The sequence below is a fragment of the Canis lupus genome, chromosome 8 (assembly GCF_003254725.2).
Source record: "Canis lupus dingo isolate Sandy chromosome 8, ASM325472v2, whole genome shotgun sequence".
In the NCBI taxonomy this organism is placed as follows: domain Eukaryota; kingdom Metazoa; phylum Chordata; class Mammalia; order Carnivora; family Canidae; genus Canis; species Canis lupus.
Window position 1 is genome coordinate 70,011,657 of NC_064250.1, and position 12,591 is coordinate 70,024,247.

Sequence of the window (12,591 nt, forward strand, 5' to 3'; positions counted from 1 at the left end):
AGCCAGACTCAGCAGGACAAATACTGTATGATTCCTCTTATACGAGGTACTTAGAGTTGTCAGATCCAAAGAGATGGAAAGCAGAATGGTGGGTTCCAGGGTTGGGTGAAGCAGGGAATGAGGGCTGTTTCAGTTTCGCAAGATGAAAAAAAAAAATTGGATGTGAAGATATGAATATACTTACCAGCACTGAACTGTACATTTTAATGGATAACGTGGTGAATTTTATTTTTTTAAGATTTTATTTATTCATGATAGACACAGAGAGAGAGAGAGAGAGAGAGAGAGAGAGAGAGAGAGAGGCAGAGACACAGGCAGAGGGAGAAGCAGGCTCCATGCAAGGAGCCTGATGTGGGACTCGATCCTGCGTCTCCAGGATCACACCCTGGGCTGCAGGCGGCACTAAACCGCTGCACCACCGGGACTGCCCCTGAATTTTTAATTATGTGTATTTTACCACAATTCAGAATGGTTTTGGAAAGGCTGTCTCACCACCTTTCAGCTCTAACGCTGATGGTGGCCAGTGCAGCTGTCCTGGGAGGCGGTCAGGACCCGGACTGTAGCAGAGTGTTGCTCTCATCTTTCTAAGACACAGCTGACCTTTTCTTTCTCTAGGTTTTCTGTCAAGGACAGAAAAATGATGAGAGAGGGAGAGGGAGAGGGAGAGGGGGAGAGAGAGAGAGAGAGAGAGAGAGAGACTGTGTGTGCGTGTTACATTCAGCAAACTACAGAGTTCTGTCCAGATGGACAATTTCTTCTTAAATGAGGCCTGTAAACACAGTTCTGGCTTTCAGACCCATTACCTTCTGCAGCTCTAACAGTTCTGGCTTTCACACCCATTACCTTCTGCAGCTCTCGGTAACCACAAAGGGGAAAGGGTGGATTGCATCACATCCGTTTGACGTGGGTTTAGACCCAGGTTTCTCCATCTCAGCACTGTTGACATTTGGGGCGGGAGGATGCTTTGTTACGAGGGGCTGCCCTGTGCAGTGTAGGATATTTAGCAGCATCCCTAGCTTCTAACCACTAGATGCTAGTGGCACCCTACACACACACACTCCCAGTTGTGACCATCAAAAATGTGTACAGATACTGCCAGGTGTCCCCTGGGGAACAAAATCACCCCTATTTAAGAACCATCAGGTTGAGGGTTTGTGGGAGGAGTGGGAATAGGGACAGCTCCCAGACTATCAGCCCCAGCACACTTTCCTCTCTGTCTCCCGTTTGTTTGAGCCCTGTATGCCTTTGTACCTAGATATTTCTTTCATTTATTTCCAGTTACACCTTCTTGACTGGGCCATCTGTCCTGCCTGAACCAGTAAATCAAAATTTAGGACAGGAACTCACACTGGCCCCTTGAACACACTGCAGATACTTAGGGACAACTTGCCTTCCAGCAGGCTTCCTGCTGCCTGCGTCTCTGGAGCCCTCCTCTCTCCAAAACCTCCTTATCCAGCATCTATAATGCTCTAAGGGCATTCTCTCTCCACCTTGGGTTATTTCTGTCCTGTCTTATTGCTTCCACTGGACTTGGGGATTTGGGAGGGGAAAAAGGAGGGGACTGTTTTTCATCCCACTTACAGGAAAATGAAATTAATTTTGGGATCATTTCCCTTTTTCTTTACTACTTGCATTAGAAACTTGTTGAAATATTTAGAACACTTTTTTAGAACGTTCATAGATTGTTTTAGAACTAACCTGTGAAACTTTAAGTTTTCAGAATCTCCCTAGAGGTTTTAGTTGCTTAGGGAAGGACTCTGGGCATGATGTGCTGCGGGACTGGGTGGTGTTTACTCCCAGCTAGCAGGAGCAACTGGCTCCTGGCATTTGTCAAAGCTCCTCAAGAGCCAAGCAGGAGGCTTTTCTTCATCTAACAGAGCTCTTTGGGTGTTCTTGGGCCTTGAGGTGGCAATCTTCGGGGGTGTCTTTGGAACTCAATAGCACCACACATCAAACCACTGTCCGCTTGGTGGCAAGTAAGATTACTGAGTATTGTATGCCTCTGGACCTAGATCTTTCCTTCTTTTATTTCCAGTTAGACCTTTTTTTTTTTTTTTTTTCCCCCAGTTAGATCTTCTTGACTGGGCCATCTGTCCTGCCTGTTTGAACCAGTAAATCAAAATTTAGGACAGGAACTCAAATTGGCCACTTGAACACACTGCAGCTACTTAGGGAACAACCTGCCTTCCAGCAGGCTTTCCTGCTGCCTGCGCCTCTGCCATGCCCTGGCACACACCTGGACCCTAACTCCATCCTGGTTGCTCTCCTAAAGGTTGCTGCCTTTACTCCACCCCCAACATGCCTGCCACAGATGTCTTCCTCGTGCACATGTGAGTATGTCACTCCCCAGTTTAATATCCTTCAGTGACCCTAAGTCACATTCCAAAAAAAAAAAAAAAAGTCCAATTCCTTGGCAAGACCAGTCAGAGGCTTCCGATTCTGACTCTCACCTCTAGCCATGACAAAATACTCCTGTGCAGGGCTCTCGCGTGCTGCTGAGCCAGACCCTCTCGGCCCAGCCCACGTGGACTTGCGGAACGCTACATCCTTCTGATCGCTGGCGTTCTTGCTTCCACCTCCAGGATGGGGCGTGCAAGCCGACAAGGGCAGTGCCTTGTCCCTGGTGGATTCCCCTGCCCCGTGGTTTGCACACAGTGGGCATCACACAAATGTCTGCTGAGCGACTGATGCGCGACACGCAGCAGGAGCTACAACACGAGGATACCCGAGGCACAGACATGCCTCCGAGAAGACCCTCGGCCCCCTTAGAGCCTCATGGTCACACACAGGTGCAGAGCGACTCCTTTCTGATACGGATGTACGCTAGCATGTGCTTTATTTTAAAAATGAAGCGTAACTAAGTTAATGGAGGACACTCTTCTACACCCCCTGTTGTTGTTGTTTTTTTTTAACTATTTGTTTTTGAGCAACGATGAAACCACTTAAAACCGCCTCTTGTGCACAAACGGCCGTTCACCTGCCGACACCCGCCTGCAGACGCGGATTCAGACACCTGCGGGCAGCACTTACTTTCAGGACCTCCCACGACACTCCTCACTTTAGATCTTTTCCTTCTCCTTCTTCTGTTAGCCCTCCCGTCGCGGCGAAGAACAAAATAACCGAAAATGCTTTGCCTAGCAACTTTCAAGAGCGAAAACCGGGTGCCCAACGGGGCGCAACGATCTCCAAGCGCCCGCGGAAGATCCAGCCGGGCCCCCGGGGCGGCAGGGGCGTGGCCGCGCCCGTCACACGGGAGCCCGTCCAGTCCCAGCGCCTCATCGCCCTACACATTTCTGGGCGACGAGCCTCCACGCCTCTCAGGAGCGGTCCCCGGAGTTTGTGCCACCAGACACGCTGCGTTAGTAGCTCATCAGAGTCGCCCTCCTTCCCCGGGAGAGCGCCGGGCCCCAGAGCGGCGAGCGCGGAGAGGGGCGTCACGTGACGCCCTGGTCACGAGGCAGAAGCCTCCTCACGTGGTTTACGCTCAAGCCAAAGCAAAGAGTAAACTCAAACCCCATTGGCGCAGCGGGAGCCTGACCTGAGGGGCGGGGCCAGACGTGGGGGGAGACGGAGGGGGGCTCGGGGGCGGGGCCTCCGGCGCCGTGTGGGCGGGGCCTCCGGCCGGGGGCGGGGCCGGCGGGGGTCCAGCGAAACCGCCGCTCGCGCGGCCGCGGGCCTCCGCATCCCGTCCTGTGCGCCGGCGCGCGGGCGCCTGGGAGCCTGGCTAGCGCGGCGGCGGCGGCGGCGGCGGCGGCGAGGTCCGGAGGCCTCCGGTCGCGCCTGCCCACGTCCCGCCGGCTGCAGTAGTTGCTGCCGTCCGTTTCAAGCGTGCCTGTTGCACGCCTGGCTCGCCCCCTGCTGTCTCCGTCCCGCGCCTGCGCCGCGCGCAGCCCCACGCCCGCTTCCCAGCCTGGGCTCGGCTCCCCCGGCCGCCGCGGCACACCGGCACCGCCGACGAGGCCCCGGGAGCCGGAGCGCGGCGCGGCGCGGGGAGGAGGGCCGCGGGGGCGGGGCCGCGCGCGGGGGCGGGGCCGCGCGCGGGGGCGGGGCCGCGCGCGGGGGCGGGGCCTCGGGGGGAGCGTTGGGGCACGTGAGGGCGCGTCGGCCAATGGCGAGCGGCCTGGAGCCGGGGGGCGGGGCCGGCGCGGGGGCGGGGCGGGGCGGGGGCGGCGGGCCGGGGCCGGGGCCTGGGCCGGGGGGAGGGGCGGGGCGGGGCGGGCCGGGGGAGGGGCGGAGAGACGCCGCCGCCGCCGCTGCCGCCGCCGCCGCCGCCGCCGCGGCTGCCGCAGCCTGTGGGAGCCTGGAGAAGGAGAAGTGCGGGCGAGCGAGCAACTCGGTCCCCGGGCGGCGGCGGCGGCGGCGGCGGCCGGGGGTCGCGGCGGCCGGGGCGGGGGCGGGGGCGCTGCTGCTGCTGCTGCTGCTGCGGGGCGCAGGCGGCGGCGGTGAGCACCAGCCATGCCGAATAAAAACAAGAAGGAGAAAGTGAGTCCGGGCCCGGGCCGCCGGCCGCCTGGGGAGGGGCAGGGGCCGCGCGGGGCGGGGTCCCAGGGCGCGGGGGCGCCGCCCGGGCTGCGGGGTCGCGACTGCCCGGGCCGGCGTGCGGGGCGGGGGCGGCGGCGGGGGCGGCGCGCGGGGCGGGGGCGCGGGCGGGGGCAGGTGCGGCCGGAGGTGGTTGGCCCGGGGCGGGGGCTGGAGGGACCCCGGGCCGGAGGAGGGGAGCCCATGGAGCCCGCTCCCCGCTGCGGTGAAGACCTGCCTCCTCTCCGGGGGGACGCTCTGAAATACTATTATTATCCCGGGTGGCGGCGGTGATGGCTGTGAGTGTGCTGCGTTGCATCTGGGGGTGGGGGGTACGTTGCTGCTCCAGGTGGAGCCCGGTAGCCAGCGCCTCGGATCCCGCCCCGAAATCCCAGCTCTCGGGGTTTAGGGTGCGAGGCCCGGAAGGGATGTGCTGGGGACCCCGCAGACGTGCGCTTCTCGGCTCCTGCCTCAAGTTTCCGACGCCAAGCACACGTCGAGCAAACAGGGAGGGTCTGAATCTGGGGGCGGGGGAGTCGCCTCGCCCTGGTGTGTCTCCAACAGGAGTCGGGATTTCTCGATGGTACCGATTAAAATGGTCCGGAGCGCCGGTTAAACAGCGCGAGTCCGTTTTTAAAGCCGCGCTTTGGCTTATCTGATGGGTAGCCGTCGAAAAACCGAGAAGCCTAATTGATTTGCTTGATGTTTCCCAGGAATCACCAAAAGCAGGGAAAAGTGGAAAAAGTTCAAAAGAAGGACAAGACATAATAGAATCAGAGGTAACTGCTCTCCGATATTCCCTTTCCCTCCCCCCCCCTCCCCCCTTCATGAACACGTTTTAACTCTAAGGGCAGAAAAACAGTGTGGAGGAAACCAGGCTCTTCTAGAACGTTTCCCTGCATGAGTTTTTCCTCGTAGTCTTTCTCATGACCTGAAACGTCAGTTCTTTCAGTTTTTAATATCTCGGGCTGGGAAAAGAGAGATGGAAGGTGTAATCTGGGCGGCTGGTATTAAGTTCCTAACCCCCACCTCATAGGCAGCAGCCCTCCTGCAGAGACTGGTTTCACCACTGTTGTTCAGGCTCGTTTTAGCTTTCAGACCCTCCCCTTCCTTCCTTCACAAGCCGCCAGGTCAGGTCCGTCCCTCTCCGTGGCTCCTCCTTCCATCACCTTTGCTACCCTGGTGCGGTCTTCGCTGCTTCAGTCTCACACTGGCTCCTCTGTTGATGTCCGATTCCCAGAGCCTCTTTCCCCAGTAGTGTTGGTACCTTACTGTTTACAATCCTCCCTCATCTTTTCACTTGTTTTTTTTTTTTCCTCTCTCCATTGGCCAGTTCTGACTTCTTTCCCTTCTCACCTGTGGGCTCCGTGAGGACTGTGTCTACCTAGTGGGGTTGATGTCATTGTTTGGCACAGTTGTGCTTTGAGAATATTTGCAGAGCCAGCACTTTGCCTTTTCTTCCTTGTGAGTAGTTGTTGAACTAGAACCTCAGGCTAAGGATTCTGGAGCCGTCTGGACCCAGGCAGAGCTGACAGGCCCTTTTGGATCATTGGTAGCGGAGAATTGCTTGATTGTCACGTTCTCCAGAGCTGGATCATCGAGGTCCCTGGTCTTATCACAGATGACATTAATTTGCAAGTGTCAGACCCCTTCTTATAAGTTGAATTAGAATGAGTTCAGAGTCGCCTGGAAAACACAGTTAACTGCTGATTATAGGCAGTAGCCTTTTTTTTTTTTTTCCTTAACCCGGCGGAGGTGGGGGGGGGGTATCTTTTCCTTATCATTTGGTGCATTCCAAGCCTCCGTCCTCTTGAGCAGGTGGTCTGTTCCAGCAAATCTGTCACCCTCCCCAAAGCAAAAAAACAGAAATCCAAAAGGTTTCTTAAATATCAGTAGTTGGGGATTATCCATGCCAGTCTTTCCCTGCCCTTTATTTTAGCACATAATCACGTTTTACTGTGGTATTCCTGCTTTTGACCTGCTTCCTTCCGTGTCACTTTTTTGACTACATTGATTTAAATGAAATTTGGCCACCCTGCGAGGGTGTATTTTCTTTTTTCTTGTTTACTGATATTTCACTAAAACTGCTAAGGCTCCCAGCCCTCCCCCAAACCTTTCTTGCTTACGTACCTGTCTCCTTTCACTGCTGGTGTGACAAAGAATATCAGTGTGTATGGTTCATTTATTCCTGTTGTAGCAGAGAGAACGTGACTCTAAGGATGAATGATTTTGAGTCTGAACCTCAAAAATCTATCAGTTAACTCAGAGATAATGAAACCGCTCATAATTAGAATGCGTGTTTTTAAGGTGGATTGGGTTCCTAGACTGTCAGATGCTTAAGACTCTTGAGGTGTGGCCTGCAGTGCCTGAGTGTGATGCCCCACTTGTCTTTTTGTATTTTTTCTAGTGCTACTAAGAGCTGGAGCTACAGAGCTTGAAATTACCACCGAAAAATACTGAAATGGTGGGCCCTTCACTACTTCCTCATAAGGATCCCAGAGGCAACATGGCATGTTAAGCATGACAGTTGGCAGGTCACTGTGTAAATTATTTTTGCGGGAACACAAATTGAGGCACTTCAATATTCTCATATGAACTTTGGGTTGAGCCTGGTTTGTTTTGTTTTGTTTTGTTTTTAATTGTTTTGCTTCTCAGCCTTCATCTCACTTCATATCTGGTTCCACGCAGTGACCAAATACGATTGACCCACTCAGGTGCATGAAACCCTCATTGTGCACTCTTTCCCTCTCCTGTCAACGTTACTCTGAACATGAATATTTTAACCTGAACAATTCAAATAGGACTGCTATTCCCGTGCTGCTTTTCAGACCTGTTCAATGTCACGCTACTTTCACAGCTGGCTCTCCCTCGGCTCCGCCCATGAACTCACCTGTGTGAGAGCAGTTACCATATTCAGGGCTTCCCAGCCCGAGGGCCACACAGAACAGGTGTCCATCCAGGGCAGAGTAGCCAGGCTTTTGGGAAATCACCTCAACAGAGAAAAGCAGAACAGAACCTGGCCTGTGGTGGTTTGACTTAACACACCACTTCAAGAATGGGAAAGTCCTTGTACTAAAATTCTGGCTGGCTGTAACCTAGTCTTGTGGAACTGCAGAATGCTGTTTTCTTAAAAGACAGCCTGGGGGAAAAAAAAAAAAAAAAGCCTGGGGAGGTTAGTCGGAAGGATGAGGGGCAAGTGTTTTCACCTGGGGATTAGGTAGTAAAAATGCTGACTCCTGATTGCCACTAAGTGATGTCACCTGGCTTCTGTGGCCCTAGTACCTCACCTTTAAAAATATGGTGAGTCTCAGATTTGGCCATTTTTAACTATATGGGATAGATGAGGCATGGCCCCTCTTGAAAGAAAGAAATTTTTCCTGCAGGATGTGTGGCAGAGAATATCTTCTGATGTAACAAAATACTATTAAAGGTCATAGCTGCTGCTATGCACACTTTTCTAGAAATTTCTTGCTTCCTTGAATGATGTGTATCGATATGTTTGTTTTGTTTTGTTTTATTCTCTTCTCTTTCAAGTAGGATGTTTAAATTTGACTTACCCACATGTGTCCTGGAAACCAAAGTTTGCCCAGTCCTAATGGGTCTATTTCATGATACGCTTCTGGGGAGTGAGGCTGCAGGTGGGCTCCTGGGGAACAGGAAGTTGGAGAACTCAGCTCTGAGCACCTGTTCTCAGTGTAACCTTCAGAGCTGTGCAAACATAACTAGGCACGCTTTATCAATATCCAGAATCTTAATAAATCACTCAGGTTTGTGAAGTCCGTTTTGGAAGATCAGACCGTGCCACAGTAATTTTTTTGTGTAGTTTTAATTTGTATACTGTGTCCAGTTTGCTTTTAAAAGTGTTAATAGTCTTTGTAAAGTGATTTGTTTTAAGCACATTAAAGGTTGTTTTGAGTGTTGTTCTCTGGTCACGAATTTTATGTCCTGCTTCAGCTTAGCTTTGTTTGAAAGTCTCTACAGCAACTCGTACATAACATCTGTTGTTTGAAAGAAACTTGAATGGTCCTCTCCCCAACTTGTTAGCTTATCTTGACATGTTCTACTTTTAGTAATGACATTTTTCTCTCTATGATCTGTCCCTTTGCCTCCCCTCCAACCCACCTTGGTGTTGCAGAGAGCAGGGGCCAGGCTTACTGAAGTCCCATAGGTGTAGCTGGTAGACTTATGTCTCAGAAATTAAAACTGAAATTTCAATAATAGTAATTCATCTAACAACAACACCCATTACATGGTAACATAGATAACATTTTTGTGAAGAGTATCTTTTTAAGAAAATTGGACTTTGTAGTCTCGGCTGTGTAGCAGGAATTTTAACTTGAGTGCCGGAGGACAGTGGAAGTGGTTTGTTGGTTGGTGTGTTTCCTGGGGAGGCAGCTGTGATCATCACCTCCTGCAATGAGAGTCCCCAACTCCTCTCCCCTATAACACCAAAGCCACGGTCTACAGGCTGAATTCTGAGCCCGGGCTCTTGCGGGGCGGGGGGCTTTCCCGCCACATTCATTGCCCATCATTCTCTTCCCACTTTTTCTCCACACAACCCTAAACCGGACTCCAGTGAAACTCAGGACCCAAAGAACCAGTACTTTAAGATTTTTTTTTTCAATTCCTAAGTAACTATTACATATAGGGGTAGAATTTCCTGCTTTTGATCACCAAGCCTTGGCCCACTTTCCCAGCCACGCTGCATCGTCTTTGCTTAGAGTCCTGGTGTTCAGGACAGAGGCTCTGCAGAGGGGATAATCAGCAGTGGATTGGAGGGCATGTGAGTTAGGGGCAGATTCTGTGAGCTTCCCATCCCTTTCCAGGGCTCGCTCCTGCTCCATATGACAAGCAGGGCACTGGGCAGACCCTAAAGTGCCTCCCAGGTGAGATCTGCTGTACTGAACAGGCACCCCACCTTCAGGGCTGTTGACACATGTTCCAGATGCTTCCCGCAGGGCTGCCCTGCAGACTGCGCACTGGCGGAGGTTTGCCAGCACTCTCGGCCCTCCCCACAAGATGCCAGTGGTCCCCCCCCCCACCCTCCAGTTTTGACAAACCCACAGTGCCTCCAGACATTCCCAGACATCTGGAGGGCAAAAGAGCCCCCGGTGAGACCACTGTCCTAGGAAAACCTCTCCACAGAGGATGTACGTTCACTTGCAAATCATGCCTGACACACATTCCTCCTTTAGAATAGCAATGTTCAAACCTAAAGAGCATCAGCACCCCTTTACACTCTTAAAAATTAGGACCCCGAAGAGCTTTTATTTAGGTCAGCTTTAGCTGATAACTTTTCTTACTAGAAATTAAAACAAATTGTAAGAATATTCATGAATTCATCTAATAGTAACACACCCAGTACATGTTGACATAAGCAGCATGTTTTTACGAGAACTAACCATTCACAAAAATTCTCTGAGAAAAATGGCATTGCACCATGTTTTTGCAAATTCCTTTCATGTCTGGCTTCATAGAAGCTAGCTGGCTTTTTGAGTTGTTCCTGCATTGTCTGTTTTGATATCCTGTGCCTTGCAGCCTGTGAAAAATTGGCATAATGATGGTTATAAAGGCAAATCATGTCTTTGTGTTGTAAAAGCACGGACCCTAGAAAGTGTCTCCAGGAGCCCCCCAAGCCTTGTTTTGTTGAACGCCCTTTACATGCTCATTGCCCCCCCTTACTCCCTTTGTCATCTGAGTTCCAGCTCAGGTTCATTTATTCTGAAATTTAAAGGAAGCTTTTCTCACCATCTTGGCCCATGTTTTTTCCATTTTTTAAATTCATATAACAGTTATTGGCTCTACCGGTCACTTAACTTTTATACTGCCTTGGACAACTTTTGTTTATCTCGATCTGCCTCCCTAACTAGATTAAGCACTCGAGGACAGCAATTTAGCTTGGTTCTTCTTTGCACTTGCCGTGTATGTGAGGCCCTGGAGGCAAGAAGTGTGTGTTGGTGGGTTTTAAAAGTTCTCAGGAAGAGGGATCCCTGGGTGGCGCAGTGGTTTGGCGCCTGCCTTTGGCCCAGGGTGCGATCCTGGAGACCCGGGATCGAGTCCCACATCGGGCTCCCGGTGCATGGAGCCTGCTTCTCCCTCTGCCTGTGTCTCTGCCTCTCTCTCTGTAACTATCATAAATTAAAAAAAAAAAAAAAAAAAAAAGTTCTCAGGAAGAAAGGGAGCTTCCAATCAGTGAGCTTGCTGGTTTTCTGATATGATAAATTAGAAAGAAAAAAATATGTTTCTTTATCTTTCGATCCTCTAAAGAAATTTTGATGCAGAGTTTTCTTTCAGTACAATCTGTTTTAAATAAACAGCAGTGGACTAAAGCAAAAGATTATGGTACTTGGGTGTTTTTCTAATGTCCTGTGAACATTTTAAGAAGAGGGTTTTTGGTTTTGGTTTTAGTTAGCCTTTATATAGCACCAGAGGTTGGTGGTAAGATGTATAGTCTCAAAAGATCTTGTTTTAATTAAAGCAGTTCAAAATAGGATTTATCTTTAAATAGGTTTCCGATATGATTTTCAGTGCTTTGTATTTTTTTTTAGTTTATTTGGAGAACTTTTCTCAGTAGAACATACATATACATGAACAACATAGGGACTAGGGGTCCCAATCACAACGCCCCCCCCCCAGCGTACACACTGAAAAATCTGTTGTGTAACTGTTGATTCCCCCATAACAACTACGAATAGCCTATTCGTAGTTGACAGGTAGCCTTACCAGTAACATGAACAGTCAATTAACACGTCTGATATCGTACAGGTATTGTATATTGTATTATTACAATAAAGTAAGCTAAAGAAAATGCTAACAGAAAATACATATAAACATAGTGAACTTATTGAAAAAAATTGTGTAAAAGTAGGCCTGCACAACTCAAACCTGCGTTAAGGGTGAACTGTATATTTTTTAAACTATTTTATAAGTTTTATATATATATTAGAAAGTTTTGTGTCTTGCTGTACAAACACTGGGAAAGACAAAAAGAACATTGTTGTCACTTGTTAAGAACTTAAATGTTGACCGTTTCTGGTGTTAACAACGTGTCCCACCCATTGCTCATGGGCATTGGGTAGACTTGGGAGTGAGTTGGCCCTCCATCCATCACACCCTGCAGCTGCTGAAGACATGGGACAAGATGGAGCACATTTCTTGTAAAGACCCAACCAGAGGAAATAGATGCTTTAAAGCCCCTCAGCAAACACAAGGTCACCATTAAATATGGAGCCCCAGAAAGTGTGTTGGACCTTAGGCATGTGTTGTACCCCTCTCCCTCTTCAGGAAAAGCTCCATTTACAGGATACATAATTCTAGAAAGAGTTCAGTGAATGACATGAAATCATTTATAAAAGTTTTCCAATTCATGGAAAAAGCACAGGGTTCCCATGTTAAAGCTGTTGCGGGGTGAGTGCACGCCTGTAGCCCTGCGTGTCCGGGTGCAGAGCTCTCCACCTGCATCTGCTGTGTGAGTCAGTCTGCCACCAACATGAATCATGGTGATATTTCCCCAAGTCACAGGGAAAATTCATGTGAAAGATTTCCACTAAAAAAAAAAAAAGAAAGAAAGATTTCCACTGTAAAAAGTCTCCAGTGTTTCCTTAAAACATCGGGTGCCCAAAGGTCAGGGCTCAGTGGTGTCTAACTTGACACATTATAGGTGATGGCCTTGCACCTTCCTGCTGGTATGTTGTGTTCAGCTAAGACTTCCGGGGCTCTGCTTTTGGTCCGGTCAGGTCTAGGAAGGGCCACTGCTGGGAGGCCCTGCTGCCCAAATCCAGGCAATGCTGTCATCTTCGTTTCCTCCACCTGGGGGAGTGAGAGGACAAGGCCAGAATCGAAGGGGGGTTGGATATTAGTTTGAGGACATTGGATTTCCTTCATTTTAAATATTTTATTAAGACGAAACTTAGCATGATTCTAGCGGGATGGTAGCTCTGGCCCCGTGCTGTTCTTATCCAGCAGGAACACCAAAATGCCTGGAGAACGCTAACCATTAGCTACATGTGGCTCTTGAAATGGATAGAAATCAAATTAAATTTGAAAATTTAGTTCGTCGGTCATACTAGCCAC

General features: G+C 50.2%; 1 protein-coding gene and 1 long non-coding RNA gene across 10 annotated transcripts in view; one reads left to right on the forward strand and one right to left on the reverse strand.

Annotated features, from left to right (window-relative positions):
• Positions 1–3,462, reverse strand: part of LOC112657211 (uncharacterized) — a 28,487-nt gene extending 25,025 nt beyond the window's left edge. Inside the window, exon 1 of the long non-coding RNA XR_003134908.3 lies at positions 3,031–3,462. This is a non-coding gene — a long non-coding RNA (uncharacterized LOC112657211). The remainder of the gene's footprint in view (positions 1–3,030) is intronic.
• An 889-nt stretch (positions 3,463–4,351) lies between these two features.
• Positions 4,352–12,591, forward strand: part of PPP2R5C (protein phosphatase 2 regulatory subunit B'gamma) — a 123,631-nt gene continuing 115,391 nt past the window's right edge. For 6 of the 9 annotated variants that reach the window (XR_007412575.1, XR_007412573.1, XR_007412574.1 and 3 more), the window contains exons 1-2: positions 4,353–4,482; positions 5,232–5,297. Coding sequence is in view for 6 of the 9 variants with exons in the window: in XM_025443566.3 (XP_025299351.1) it covers positions 4,456–4,482; positions 5,232–5,297 (93 nt within the window). In the remaining 3 variants the exon portion in view is untranslated. Of the gene's footprint in view, positions 4,483–4,651; positions 4,818–5,231; positions 5,298–12,591 lie in introns of those variants that run through there. The other 3 variants (XM_025443564.3, XM_025443568.3, XM_025443565.3) reach the window with 3 other exon arrangements.